Source organism: Pelodiscus sinensis, chromosome 1 (genome assembly GCF_052426305.1).
Source record: "Pelodiscus sinensis isolate ZL-2025 chromosome 1, ASM5242630v1, whole genome shotgun sequence".
Taxonomy (NCBI): Eukaryota; Metazoa; Chordata; order Testudines; family Trionychidae; genus Pelodiscus; species Pelodiscus sinensis.
Window position 1 is genome coordinate 36,480,447 of NC_143052.1, and position 15,923 is coordinate 36,496,369.

General features: G+C 39.5%; 1 protein-coding gene across 4 annotated transcripts in view; it reads right to left on the minus strand.

The window, feature by feature from the left end:
* Positions 1–15,923, minus strand: part of BRD1 (bromodomain containing 1) — a 104,644-nt gene that overhangs the window by 14,724 nt on the left and 73,997 nt on the right. For 3 of the 4 annotated variants that reach the window (XM_075927836.2, XM_075927827.2, XM_025182856.2), the window contains 2 exons: positions 4,320–4,455; positions 1,066–1,193 (listed from right to left, as the gene is read on the minus strand). In XM_075927836.2, coding sequence (XP_075783951.1) covers positions 1,066–1,193; positions 4,320–4,455 — 264 coding nt within the window. Of the gene's footprint in view, positions 1–1,065; positions 1,194–4,318; positions 4,456–9,704; positions 9,966–15,923 lie in introns of those variants that run through there. The other variant, XR_012903594.2, reaches the window with a different exon arrangement.

The following is a 15,923-nucleotide window of genomic DNA, read 5'->3' on the forward strand; positions in this document are numbered from 1 at the left end:
AATTACCTCATGTCAGAGAAAGTGCAGCAATAAATACTGTATTTCTTCTGGTTCTATTAAATGGCACTTGCCTGTGAGTTATTTCAGCACAGCTCACCAGTTCATCAGAGTAGAGACAGAAGGAGGAGCAAGCAACATACAACTCAGAGTTGGGTGTTAACAAAAGAAAGCAAATGAAAGAAACAACTCAAAATAGAAAAACAAAATGTAAAATTACTGACTAATAGCTGTTGAAATAGAAAAGCTGTGGGGTTGAGGGTGGAAGAGATGGGAAGGAAACAATAAACCATGCAATAACATGAAAAATAAGGAAACTGATCAAGAACAAAACATTCAACCATTTTTCACAACCTATTATACTTGTTAGATGTTTATGCTATGACCAGACCTATTATTTCCTCAGTCTACTGAGTTATTACTTTGTTTGGCATCAATCTGTTGAAAGTATAAATCTATATAATACTAATATGTATGAAACACCATTCATACATGTATACTTGCCCTCAAGTATAGCAAATGCCTTTAAATTTTCCAAATAAATAATTACAGTAATGGTGAATTACTTAGACCTAGTGTTTAATTCTGTACTTTCACTTCCCATATTTATATGGTTTTAACCATGACACACAAATTTATATAAAAATAAGCACAAAGAGATAGATACATACATTGATACTTTAATTATGCACTAAATATTTAATATGCCTGATGACAGAATACAATAGTAGATTGTGAACCGAACTCTGCTTGCATTACTTCAGTAGCCTTATTTACTTCAGAGATTACTTGCATGAATAAAGCAAAACCAGATTTTATCAGCTGTTGCTCTTAATTTCTTTTAAAAAAATTAAAAAACATTAAAATTTTCCAAAACAAAATTTGTAATTTATTTGGTCAGATTATTAAACCATGACTTCTCCAGTAAAATCAACAGGTTACTTGTTGAGTAAGAAACTAAATAATGCAAATAAGGATGTCAGAATTTAGCCCTAAGTATCTCGGCAAAATACATACTTATAATATGTAGAATAATATAATCTTTTAGAATGCAATTATTAGAGTTACCAGCTGCAATTCTTGCTGCTTTTGCGTAGTTTCCATTTTCAATGCATGATATCAATTCACTTCGGTCTTCCAAGGTGTGTCTTCGTATAAGTGCTGGTTTGCCTTTACCACACTTTGGCAAACTAAAACTGCAAAGGTATTAAATTAACATATTAAATGTTGCTGGGAAACTTGCATGCTCACTCTCCTTCACTCCCATCAAAATCTTTGTAATTTAAAATATAGTACTCATATGTCACTACAAAAATTACTCATTTTCACAGAATGAATGGACCCATCTTACGCAAGGAGGGCCACTGTCTGGCTTGTCAGAGGAAAGGGAATAACACTTTACGGGCAGACAGAAGGTGGGAGAGTGGCTCAGAGGCAGTTACAAAAAAGGAGTGGGCCAGCATGGAGATGCTGACTTATCCTCCAGAGACGGGAGGAGCTGGAGACTTGAAAAGGGCAAGCCCTCCACTCACCCTGGGAAGAAGACCCTTTTCCCTAGACCAGGCAGAGCAGCACCCACTGTACCTCTTGGCATCAAAGTACCAGGTTTGCTCAGGACCTGCTTTGAGCATCACACTAGCTACTCATTTATTGATGGGCTGGGAAATAATTTTTCCAAACCACCAAATTGGCTGAGGTAAAGTAGGGGTGTTATCACCTTCCTCACCTTCTGGGTTCAGGAAAGATTTTATTGTGGTTAGTAGGAACAGGAATTAGGCTATGATGCCGTAACTCATTATATAAATTTCCAGTGTACGTATCTCTTCTCTATAGAGTACAATGATCAGATAAATGGCTTGGCAAAGAATTTTAAAAGGAGGTGTTTATTAAAAGGAAGGGGGAATTTGAGGGTCCTATGACTAGCATGGAAGGAGAGCCAATTCCCTTCCCCTTCCTTACAGCCCACCTTAACTTTCTTTCTGCGGGGGGAGGGGTGGAAAGGGGGACCGGGAGGGGATAGTAAAATCCCAGTAATAGGCTGACTGGAGACACAGATGAAATGGAAGGGGCTAGCAGAAGCCTTTCAGGTACATACGGAGTGATCATGGAGTTACCAGCACTGTACACTTTTATCTCAAGGTAGTCCTCAATATCTAATAATAAAGTTGCACCCAGAGTAAAACCACATCAATTGTTTTTCTTTTGGTATAGCAAGGCAACAAGAACAAATTGATTGACTCTACTTGCATTGACATGCAAAAGAAGATCTGACTAGATAAAAGTTCCTTTTCCATCATTCTAAAAAGTGATGTTTAGAAACATCATTGAACTAGAAGAAATATATTTGAAATCACTGGAATACATTTCAGTGAAACAGTAAAAAATTGTCATATGCCTCCACTAAATATTTCGCTACATCATTGGTTAAACTGGGAAAATATCATCAGAATATGGTGTGTTTGCTTTTTTAAATGAAACATTTAAGTGAAACAAAAGAAAACATGGTAATCATTCTGAAATGCACATCTACTTTCAGGTGGTTAAAAAACATCACTTACAACTGACAGGTAAAGAAAAAAAGCCTTTTAAAAAAATCCTGTTTCTTTATATATTATTGAAAAGGTCTGAAAGTTTTCTTCTGTCAAAGGAGAAAAAGCTTATTTTCTAGATTTCTTATGCATTCAAAGTGCAGGACTTCCATTTTACAAATTTTTCCTTATATGGGAAAATATTTTCCCATGAATAAATGTTGTGCACGCCTGTATTTTCACATGAAACATTTAAGCTATTTGACCAGAAATTATTCAGAATTGCACCCACAACTTACTACTCTTGTTCAAGGAATGCAATGTGAAATTTTCCTATGCAAATCAAATCTTGAGTCAAACATATTAATGCTATCCTCTTCTGTAGTCCAATATTGATTTTGGACTTAAGAGTACACAAGAGAAAAACAGTTACTTATTAAAGCAACTCTGGTTCTTCCATTCATGGGAAATATGCATCACTACTAAGCAAATTTGGAACTTTCAAGCAAGCAGACTCAAGTGAAGACATATGTAAACCCATTCCACCCACTTCAGGACATAGACTACAGGTTGGATCTCCCTGGTCTGGCACCATCAGGATGTGACCATTCCTGAACAAGAGAATCTGTCAGACCAGGAGAGGTCTCCTGCCACCAACTTCCAAGCCCATCGCCTGCTGTTGGCAGGCTGCCCTAGCAGGCATCCTGCCTCGCCCTCTCCCATCCCCAACCTGGCTGGGCTGCTTGCCTAGCTTCTGCCAGCTTTCTGGGCAGCAGACACTCCAGCTCCAGCTCTGTGCTTCTGGGGGCAGCTGCGGGGCTCTGGCCCTGGCCCTGTGCAGCTGTGGGGCTCAAGTCCATCCTCACACTCCTTGGGGTTGCTGCAGTGCCCCAGCCACATGCTCCAGGAAGCTGCGGGGGGACTCTACTCCCATGCTGCCGCAGAGCTCTGATCACAGCCCCAAACTCCCAGGGACTGCAGTGGGGTGCTAGCCATATGCCAATCTGTGCTGCTGGGGGATTTTGGCCCATCCCCGTGCTGTTAGAGACTGCTACAGGACTCCAGCTCCAGTGTTAAACTGCCCCCACTGGGCTGCTGACCCTATTACCCCGGCCCCAGATAGCCCTTCTGCCCGTAGGCTCCTAGCTGTCTGGCCCAGGAGCATCTGTGGTCCCGCTGGACGATGCATGTCAGACCAGAGAATGTCGGTTTTTGGCGGTACAACCTGTATTAACATGGGTGCAGCCCAATTGCCTTTTCATTTCTTAACTCTAATTCAGAAAGTCTTAAAAAGAGAAAAGGAGAAAGGTTGAGAAATGAGAGTGGATTCATATGAACATATCATTTCAAGAAATACAATTAAATACTATGGTCATTGCATGAATTACTCCTTCATTTTATGGCCAGGGAAATTTACTGTGTAATTGACCTCATGCTGCAGAATTGGGCTCCAGAACTTACGTCTTCTTTAAAAGGTGGGCAGGGGGAGAGTTTCTAGCCCAAATGGTTGTGTTAACCTACAAAACATGAACTTAGTGTAAATAGAGGCAGTGCTGACGTTCCGATTTTTCAGAAAACCTGAAATGATTCCAAAAGATGTGAACTGCCCCATTTACCTCAATGTTGTGTTAATTTTGAAACCTAAAGATGACAATTTAAAAAATATTTTTAAACCAGATATGTATTTGTTATTGCACTAGTTTTAGGGCACACTTTTTAGTCTGCTGGTACGTGATCACAGTTCTTTAGTTACACTCAAAATATTCTGAAAAGGCAAAAATAGTCAATTTTTACCTTGAATTACATAAAAGGCTATTACTGGAGGATATGCTAGATTCAGATGCACAGCGGCGACGAGGTTCAATTTTTCTTCCTGGAGCATCATCTAACTCTCTCTCTTTACTTCCATCTCCAAAACCGTTTGATAGACCTGTAATGTAAAAGAGAGGTACAACATTACACAGAATTTAAAACTGATTTTTTTTAATACAAATCTATATATATGTTTATATATATATATAATTTTCATTCTGCATCACGGAAGTATCTGAGATCAGTAAAAGAAAACATGAAATTAACATAAAATGCTTCATTCTGAAAAATGAAATATCAAGTAAAGTTTCTGTATTCTATATGTTAAGAAACAGGAAGTTAATTTCAGATAACAGGAAAAAGACCATTATATTAAAATATGTGCACAATGGCACACAAAAATATTCCCCATATGCCAAACTTCCAGTAAGTACTACTACTTTGGATAGTTACTCTTGAGTGGAAGGTGAAAGGACCAAGGAACAAAAAAGTATTACAAATTTGCACTCTTAAAAGAAATCATCTATATAGAAGTTTAATGTACTTAAAAGCTGTAAACTGCAAAACAAGGAGTACAGAAAATAGCCCTTCAATGCCTAAAGTATCCAATAGTACTGTGATTATTTAAGGACCCTATCTCCAATGTCCACTGAATCAATAGGAGTCTTTACACTACAATCAGACAAAGAAGTGGAAAACATACTGAGCATTTAAGCCACCAATGTGAGAATTTTATAACCAGGTCATTATAAATCTTGCTTTAATTTGCTTATTCATACAGTCCATATTTCTTAATATTCTTCATTTGTCTATATTTTAAAAGCATTATTTAATTAAATAAACTATATCTGTACAAGATCCTGTGAGAAAAACATTTTTAAAAACTATTTTTTAAACAGATGGGACTCAAGCAGATTCAGGAAGAACATCAACAGAAATGGAGCATATTAAGCAAAGCAAAGGTCCCCATCTGAGGAAGTTCAGGGCAGCATAGCTGGGGAAGAGTTCAGACCCCATGGGGAGGTAATACTTGCTTTGCTCCTGACCCCTGCTGCTAGCTCCTCTCCCACCCCCAGCTGCTGCTCCAGCTCCCAGCTGAGGCTCCCGCAATGAATTATGGTCCTAGCACCCAGATGAAGCTCCGTCCTCATCTGTGGCTCCAATCTCAGCTCATTACTCCTCTGTGTCCCCCCTTTCATCCCTGACTCTGGGCAAGTGGAGGTGTGGTACAGGCAGGGGTAAAGAGGGAACACAAATTAAAAGTCTGGGAATGAGCGAACCAGTGTCCAACTAGCTGCTATGGGCCTTAAGACCCTTTAGGACTATCTAATTTTATTCTTAAGCAGGACTTTCAATAACACATTTTTTGACATCATGTATGTTCCATTTTTTATTTAAAAACACATGCAGTGAAGCTATGACATTTTGCACTTTTAAACTGAAAATGTAAAAATCAGCCATTCTATATGTAATAAAGATTATCAGAACCCTTACTTCCATAAGTAGACATTGCTAAAGAAGTTTCTCAAATCCTCTATCTTATTTGCACTGGGAGATTCTTGTGTATTTTGGAGAAGTGCACCACAATTGACAGGAAAATTATAAAAAGTAGGCAGTACAAAAAAAAAACCTTATTACCTAATGCATGGTAATAAAGACAGTGGCTGATCACATGTAGTTACTTGAAACTTTATCATATTCTTATGCATTTAACTACCAATTAGAAATGCCACTCCCAAAGCCAACGTCACTGCACACTATTTTATTTGATATAACCCAACCCTATCCTATGGTGTTTTCACACAAAAGCTCTTTTCAGTATAACTCTTGAAACCTCTTTGTATTATAAATTAGTTAGATGTAAACTGTTATAGTCTGCTACCTTTATAGTTAAAGAGGAGCAAATTTAAAATGACAAGATTATTTTTTCATTTTTCACTTCTCTATCATTCTTCCCATTTAGAAACTTTTGCAATTCTGCACTAAATCGGTCCAAGTCATAAAATACACATTTTGAATGTTCCTCGGTACAAAACTGCATGCTATAAGGAGGAAGAGGAAAATAAAGTAATTATTTTATCAGTGCCATGGAACCCTAATGTAAATTACATATCAACCCTTTATCATGCTCATTCTTTATGTTTATTCTCAACCAGTCAGTGCAGACAGTTCTAGGAGATTAATCTCAATGTTGCTGAAGATTCCTTCACAGCAAGAGTCGTTTAAGAGAATGCCTATCTGAACTACCCCGTTAACTGTCATGGTACTCTTTCCATAGGATATGAAATGTTTTATGCAAAGGATATGAAGCCTTACTGAAAATGACTAGTAACAGGTTATCTTTTCATTTTAGAATAGCTGTCAGTTGGTACACAGGCCTATTCTTAATAAAGTCTTGCAAATTTGCGACTTGCTATAAAGAAGCTAACATAACATATAAAGAAGCTAACCTCACCAGCATTAATCCCCAGTGCTACAGGATCTTGATGTAAATCAGAGCTGTTTACCCAACTTAGTTAATCAAACCAGGGGGGCTCAGTTCCTACCCCTTTAATGAACATAAAAGCAAGAGGTAATCCGTGTAAGCATCCCTGCAGGATAATGGCAACATAACATGAATCTGTATAATGTGGCTTAAAAAAATCTGGCTTAGGTGGGATCTGTGCCACCTGAAGTCGCAACTGTACATTTTCATTTGTAGGGCCTTCCTAGGATAAATAATTTGAGTGCATTTCATTGTTCATGACTTCCACACAAAATTTTAACATTACATCTAGCAAATTTACAACAGGGTGCAGGGCAAGTCTTTAACAACAAAAAGAAAACAAAGCCGATACACATCACAAACACTACTGTGTTAAGATCACTTTGTGATTTCACATCTTGAGGTCTTCAATTCCTTGTTGAAAGCTCCATAAAGACCAGAAGCAAATGTCTAATTAAAGTTGCATTATGAGGCAGACAGAATCCCACTTTAGGACAAGATTAAAAATCCTCTTGGAGTTTAGCGGCACTAGTCAGGAAACATTTAGCTATTTCTGTATCTTTCCATAAAAAGTTCAAATTAAACCTATTTCATCTTCAAATGCTAGTCACTGTAATCTCACTAAATGTACATGCTCTAGTGCAAGAGAACTGTTACCTTCCTAGCAAATACAGAAAATAGTATGTACTGAAGTCAAAACTTCTCAATCCAATGTATTTTCAATTTGTGCATGTGTGAAAATCAGAGATAACCAAGCTATTAATACTGGCCTGATTTCTATGCATACCAAATCCTAAATTACAAGTAATTCCACAACACCTACTTTTCAAAAGTTAAATAAAGCATTTAAAAAAAAGAGAAAGATTCATTAAGTCTTTGAAACTAAAATGGCAAAATTGTTCTGCTAGTTAGTGGCAAATCTGCATTGTGGCTTCATAATTGGATGAGAAAATTATGGGAATGAAGTTTTATAAGTACTCCAAAGCATTGCTGACTTGCAAAAAAAGAAACGAAGTAGCAATACAACATTTAAATTCTATTATCTGTAATTGGACTAGACACACATAAAGCTCCCCGTCCCATGAGCAGGGAGACATCCTGGGTATAAATATAAATAAAACACTGAGGCACGAAATATCGGAAACCAGGACATCTAAAGGATTCAGGTTGTGAGGCTAGAAACTGCAGTATAGATGACCAGTCTCAGGCTTTGACACCTTGCGAAGGAGTTGGGTCTCCGAGCATAGGCTCCAACCATAGTCTGAATGTCTACATTGCAATTTTAACCCTACAACCCAAGAGAACGTTAGTTGGCCCAGGCCAGCCACATAAATATTGAGGGTTTTTTTATTGCAGTGTAGACATACACCCCTTATCTCCTGCAAATATTAGGCAGTTACAAGTTATAACAGGACAGGGTTCCCTCCTGTGAAACATGCATGACTCCCCTCTCAATCCATTCACATCAAGTTCAGCAGAAGAGCATCCTAGAAAGTTCAACTAAAAAAAGATTTTGGAGGACTCTTTACAAGTCTGTGGAAAAACCTATTAAATTAGTAGTATGTGGTATTTACTCAGTCACTAACTTGGTCACATTAAAATTAAGATTCCAATGAAACAGTTATAAGTCACACCTCAGTGGCAGCTATTTCCACCCACTACTTCCGCTTTCAACCTTCTGTTATGTCAGCTATAGAACTATTCAAAACAGTTAATATAGTTTCTATGTATTATTACTTTCTCAAAACAGAAAACAAAAAATTCTCCCACAAAAACGTGTAGGCAGAAACTAAACTCAAACATTTTCAGTCTGACTGGTGAAATTTAAAAAAAAAAAAAAAAAAACACTTTTAAAACTAACCATGTTACGCATAAGGAGTCACTAGTGCTCCTACTGTTAATATGTAAGTGACCTTTGTAGAAACAGTACCATTTATAAGCAACATTAATTTCCGTATGGATCACAGAGTAAACATCAATTATTTAGGTACCTCAAAATATATTTTAAAGAGTCCCCACACTATAGAATAGTTTAAAGCCTGAAATACACAAATAAATTCAAGGTGAATTCACCAGTTATTTCTGGGTTGCTCCCATGCCGATCATTTAGGAAACTAAATTTTCAGCTATTATAACAACTATTAATACTGCAATTAAAAATATAACACTGCCTTCAAGCAAGGTAGAATCCTATGCACATCTAACAAATTCAGTGAAGCAAGAAGAAGTAAAATGCAGAGATGACAAAGCAGAGGCAGGGACAAAGAAAAGAAAAATACAAAAGTTTGATGGTAAATATATGTTAAGAATATACAAAGTAGTGCATCTAAGGCTGCAATCTCATTCTGAGGTTCTGTTGACACTGAAAGAACAAGCAATCAGCCAACTCATGTAACCAATTTCCTTCCAATGCAAGTCAAGCCTTATTATGCATAGCTAGATGGATATGTAAGCATTAGTACAGGATAAAGTATGTCATACTTGGGTACATCTTTATGCCTCTTACAAAGGATCACTGTTTACATAAAAATAGTTTTGTACACATATAAATGACTGGCTACTAAGTACTGATCTGTGCAGTTATATTGGATACCCAGATAGTCGGAACCCTTTGTAGCCAGATCCTTATTCTAATAATGCATATTATATAGAATTATATAAATGCATCAAAAGTAGATATGGGATTTTTGTATACATTATTTCAAATCTCAAAGGAAGACTCAATTAGTGGGAGGGGAAGGTAGTAGGGCAGATATGGAACATCTTAACCAATCAGCCCTCAGAGAGCATGTTCTCTGTGTAAGAACTCTGGGGATTGCTAAAAAAATACTGCGACCAATTTGTGTCACATATATTGTAACATGTACAACTTTATAACTTACGGAGATAGGGAAATATACTGAATGAAGAGCATAGGTTGATATATGTCAAAGACTTCCTCCAACAGTGTTCATGTTTTTTGTTTTTGTTTTAAGGATGGCTGGTGTCTCCAACATGATCCAAAATAATTACTTGAAATGTAATTGTCTTTCTGCGTTCCAAAATGATCATTTAATTGAATTCCATTCCGTGTTGAGGATAATAGAAAATAATTAGGCTCCAAAGAGATAAATACCCAGCATGATATTAGTTAATATGAGAACCTGGAAGACAGTGAAAAAGCCATTAAGTCTCGCTGAAAGGAAACAAAGCTTTTAAATAAATAAGCCATCCTTGCAGCACAGTGTCCAGAGATAGTGAAAAACTATATAAATGTTCCATGTACTAATACTTAACATAAGATTCACAAGAGATAAGACTAAAACAGAGACTTCACTTAGATTTATTTGCTCATTTTGAAAAAGAAAATTACTTACATAAGAAATTGGTAGTACAGAATACAATCTTTGTGAGTGTAATACTCATCAAGAACATGATTTTGATATTTTCTAAATTGTTCAAATGAGAGTAAGAAGACAGATGACCCTATTTTAAGAGGTTTAACACTACCTAGTCATATATCTATAAACATAAAGGAATAGTCTAACCCAGTCTACATATATCAGAATATCTCTAATTATTGAAAACAACCTTTATAACTTTCAAACTGCATCAACAGCCTGGGAAGACATCCACAAAGTTCTCATCAAATTAGCGTCAGAGTGAGTTTGAGAAAATATATTTCTACCGTTGGTAAATCTTGGAGTGTATTGCAGACTGCTAAAATACACCCTTTCAAGTTCAGAAAACACTGGTGAATCTCAGAGCATATCAGAGTCCAGAGAACCTCAAACAGAGGTGACAGACAAATCAGAGTATGTTACTGTAAATCTTGAAGAGAGTAATCAAGAGCTAGGATGAAGAGATAATGCTTAGGAAATGAATTTTCAATTTTTGCTCACAAGTGACTACACTTCAAAGAAAGTAAAGAATCTCACAAAGAGCCACTGATGTATGGATATTGGTAGCCTACGTACTGTACAAGTTTTCAAGTTTCTAAATGGGACATTTTCAAATAGTGGTAATTTAGTCAATTCGCACAGAAAACAATGAGGAGCATAAAATTTTAGGTTTTTTTTTTTTTTTTAAAGAAAGAATGCTTAAAATTCACCCTATATCCAATTATATCTACAGAATCTCTGGAATTGTAACAAAAGACCCTAACTCATCAGGATTGTTCTCTAAAAACAATTGGTTTTGAGCTGCATCCCTCTAGATGAAAACTAGTCAATTGCTCGCATCTCATCATCTACAGGACAGGACTGTACATCACTGATGTCATTGCTCAATCAACAAATAATTAAAAAAGAGCGAACACATTTAGGAGACACCACCTATGGAAAACATATAGAATGTTTTAAAAGGGTTTTACAGTAGGTTGCTCCAACAGTAAAGAAACTAATTGTGATGGCAGGAACATAAAGTATAAAACAATGAAAAGCGCACACACAACTCAGAGGAGCTTTAAAAAACTTTGTAATTTGAGTTCACAGTAAGTCAGCTGAAGTTTGCACGGCCTTTGACAAGTAACCAATAATTTCAAAGATAACGTATCAATATATATTTCTTTTACTTTGTATTTTACAATGAGATATACCTGAGATACAAGAAAAGACTCACTTAGTGAACTCTTAAAATGTAGGATAATTTATGCCAAGATTCAGTGAAAATAAACAGCACAAGAAGATTTAACACGCCTACAGAAACACGTATTTCTGTACTATAATAAGATACACATATCAAGTAAGGGTTTCTGTCAAAAACACTGGAGAAAGAATTATGTTGTACCCTGGTAATTTCCATTCTAAATTTTCCATATTTGTAACAAAATATGTAAATTGTGTATGTGTGTGCGCACGCACACCTCTCTCTTCTCTCTCTCTCTCTCTCTCCACACACACACACACACACACACACACACACACACACACACACACACACACACACACACACACACACACACACACACATCCCCCCCCCCTATACCTGTATGTTTTCCCAGACTTGAGCCAATATACCTTATTCCTTTTTGATGCACTGATGCAGAATACTCACATTTTAATGAGAGGCATTAGCTAAAAAAATATGACTTACCTTTTTAATATATTCTTCTATCAAGTGCCCAGAATTCATTCGGGTACATGAGCCCAGAAGGCTCAGAATTTTCTGACAGGACCTGCATTACCCACATTCTCAATTTACCCTTATGAATGGTTCTTCTGGAACAGTAGTTTTAATCAATTTAAAAAACATAACATTTCCAACTAGAACGCTAATATCTATTTTCCTTAATGGAAAATAGATGTTTGCCATAAAAGTCAAAAGTTTGATTGCTATACATCATATCTAGAAGAAAACTAATTAATTTGCAAGTTAAATGTTACTCCCTTATATGGACATGACCTACAATCCTCTAATACTGGTAAATGACTATGAAAATCCCAGTTTCCGGGAGGAAAAAGATGCACTATACATACAACTGTAAACATTTAAAAAAAAAAAATTTCTGAATCATTGAGGAGAACCTCACACTTGAAGGTAGTCACAAGATGACAGCAAATCAAATGTCCAGTGTATGGTAAAGGCAGGAATGATAATGCAGACGGCTGCAGTTTAGATTTCTTTCAGGTTAAAAGTCTGGAGTGGTTTAGGGTGCATCTACACAGCAATTCCATTATTTGGAAATATTTCTGAAATAACGGATGGCTTATTTCAAAATCTATAAACCTCATTCCACAAGGAATAACACCTAATCCAAAATAGCTATTGGAACTGTTGTGTAATAGTGTGGATGCTCCATGGCTACTTTTTTGAAATAGCGCCTCCTCACTGGGCCTCCTGGGGCTCTAAATTGGGGTAGCATGTCCACATTATGGAAGCGTGACTCGGACTCATTTTGAGGCTTCCATGCACTGTAGATGTGCTATTTTGAAACAAGCTATTTTGGAAAAAATTTCCAAAATAGCTCATTTCAAAATCAGCATACTGTGTAGATTTACCCTTCGTAAACTCCAGTTCTCTGAAAGAGCTGGTTGTCTCTCATGACTTGCAGATGATCCTAAAGTGTCTATGAGGATCAGTTTCTTTTTTAGGTAGCGTTCAGAGCAAAAATTAAAGAGGACTGTTCGCTGCAATTTATGAAAGTGTACTACAGTAAACTTCCGATAATCTGGCACCTTTAGGACCCAGGGGGTGCCGGATTATAAAATATGCCAGACTATCAGAAGGGGGGGCTATGAGGGGTCTGGGTGGGGTGGGGGGATGCTACCCCAGACCCCCTCATAGCCCTCCCTTCTGATAGTCCGGCTCTGCCCCAGGAGTCCCTGATTCAGCCGCTGCTGGTCAGTTTCAGCAGCGGGTGAATCGGGGACGCCTGGGGCAGAGCAGCTGGGGTGCTGACGGGTTGGTCCCGCAGCACCACTCCTTGGCGCTACTGGACCAACCCAGCAGCACCCCAGCTGCTCTGCCCCAGGTGTCCCCAAGTCAGCCGCTGCAGAAACTGATCAGCAGCTGACTCCAGAAAGCCAAAGGCAGAGCTGCTCTGCCCTGGGCTTCCTGGAGTCAGCCCTAGTCAGTTTCAGCAGCGGCTGAATCGGGACGCCTGGGACAGAGCAGCTGGGGCGCTGCTGGGTTGGTCTTGTAGCGCCAAACCTCGGCGCTGCGGGGACCAACCCAGCAGCACCCCAGCTGCTCTGCCCCAGGTGTCCCCAAGTCACCTGCTGCTGAAACTTAGCAGCAGCTGACTCCAGAAAGCCAGAGGCAGAGCTGCTCTGCCCCGGGCTTCAGGGAGTCAGCCCTAGTCAGTTTCAGCAGTGGCTGAATCCGGGACAGCTGGGGTGCTGCCGGGTTGGTCCTGCAGCCCCGAGAGGCAGCGCTACTGGACCTACCCGGCAGCACTCCAGCTGTTCTGCCCCCTGCTTCCCGGATTCAGCGCTGGTCAGTTTTAGCAGCAGCTGAATCGGGGAAGCTGGGGGCAGAGCAGCTCCAATGGTCCGGCTGCCCGGAGCACTTCCGGGTTCCTGATGATGCTGGACCATCAGGAGTGCCGGACCGTCAGACGCCAGACCATCGGAGTTTTACTGTAATTTGGAACTGTTCATCCAGCAATCTTGTTTTGGTGAAAAACACAATATAAGTTGCACCTCCCTAAACTGGTACTCTCTCATCCAACACCATCCAGACCATGGATGCTGCTGAATGAGAGAGCCCTGAGGAAGGAGGGCCGGCTGCTGAGAGCCCCACGTGGCAATGATTGTGGTAGCAGGGCCAGGGCCTCGGCAGCCTGGCAGAAGTAGCATGGTAGAGGCAGCTTGGCAACCCAGCTGGGGCGGGGGCAGCTCATGTGTCCCATTCCAACAAGAGGGTTGTGCTACAGTAGCCTGAGAGGGGCTGCGTGCTGGCCTAGCAGTGCGGATGGAGCCATGGCAGCCTTGCTGGGGCTGCAGCGGCGGTGCCAGCGCAACCTAGTTGGGGCTGAGACAAGTCAGCAGCCTGACTGGAGCCACGTGCTGTCCAACAGTAGGGCTGGTGCCGCAGCAGTGAGGCCAGTGCTGCATGCTGCTGTGCTGGCAGTGAGGCTGGAGCAGCAGCTATGGCAGTGGGGCTGTGGCAACCATATCATGGGGGTGGGGAAAGAGGGGGGGGAGGGCTAAAGGAGTCGTTGGGGGGGAGGGGTGGCAGGGAACCTTCCCTGGTCTGGCAAATTCCCTCATCCGAGACTGCTCAGGTCCCGAGGATGCCAGACTAGTGAGGTCCAACCTGTACTGTTTGTCGGTGAATAGTAACCCCAGAGCCAATATTTTGCTGTAGATGACTGCAACTTTAAAAAAAAGTCCCATGTATCAATAAGAAATACAGGTTGTAACTCCCTTAACTGGGATTCCCTGATCTGGCAACATCTATGGTTCAGCATGGACCACAGATGTTCCTGGACCGTCAAGCCCAGGAAAAGGGAGGTCTGGTGGTGGGGCAGGAGCACATTAGGGGGCACTAGCGACCCAGTGTGTTTGGGGGTGGGGGAGGAAGAGAACAGGCAGCACAATATGCACAGCAAGTGAACTAGTCTACCTATGCTTCCGTTTAGCATGCACTGTTTACCTGAGATTACATATATCTCTGCCTACTGGAATTAAGATGATGCAGATGTTTCCTGTATGTTTCCAACAGAAGATGTTGACTGCTTAATGCCAGTTTTGTAGATGATTCTGGAAAGCACGTGTGCTCCGCCTTACGTTCAAGAAAGTTTATGCTTTGTATTAGTTTCTGCAGAAATAGGAGTCCTGCCCAGTGAATTCAATTTGTTCCCATATTTAAGGCTAGCATCAACTGTGGTAATTTCCTTTGGTTAATACAAATGAAAACAACACATCATAATTCTTCATTTACCAAAGCGTACAATCTTTTATCATTCTTTGCATACTTCTAAAAGAGAGTTTTACTATACAATTGTCTTTGATGTGGCTACAATCAATCGAGTCTTTGTGCAAGGAACCACTTAAGCCTGCTGAGACTGCTGTATGCAGAAACTGTAAGGATGTGGCTTATATTTTCGAACTCAAACACTACGAGCTATTATGTGAACATGGTATAGAACAGGACTACTCAGTATGAAAGCATATCCAGAATCACTATGAAGAGAGGAATTCTCTCAGATGAGTAAGGATAACTTTTTGCTGGTTTATTGCTGGCCTATGGATTTCTCTCCAAGAAGTCTGACTCCTTATAATAGCACCCCCTGCAGTCCAGCTGTGATGAGAATGTGACACAAAATGCAGTTATACATGGAACTGCTTTGACACTGGAAGGGGAAATGGAGAACACTGTGAAGTGCACTTTCATAAACTTTAATATTTAGATCCATTCTAGATGAAAACATTAATTTGGATGCTGAACCTTCAGCTTTGCAGCTGAGCTCCAGTAACTTTTCCAGAAGCACAAAGAATCAACACTGCCACCAAAACCCAGAACTCAGGTCTCCAAATCTTATTTAGGTATTTTAAGAGTATCAACAAATGCTCTAGGAAACCAAAGAAAAAGGCCCTGAAAAGTGTCACTTCCTGTACATCCATTTGTGGGAAAATATTTAAGTCCTGCTTCAGCTATAGCTCATTCTTATTCCCCAT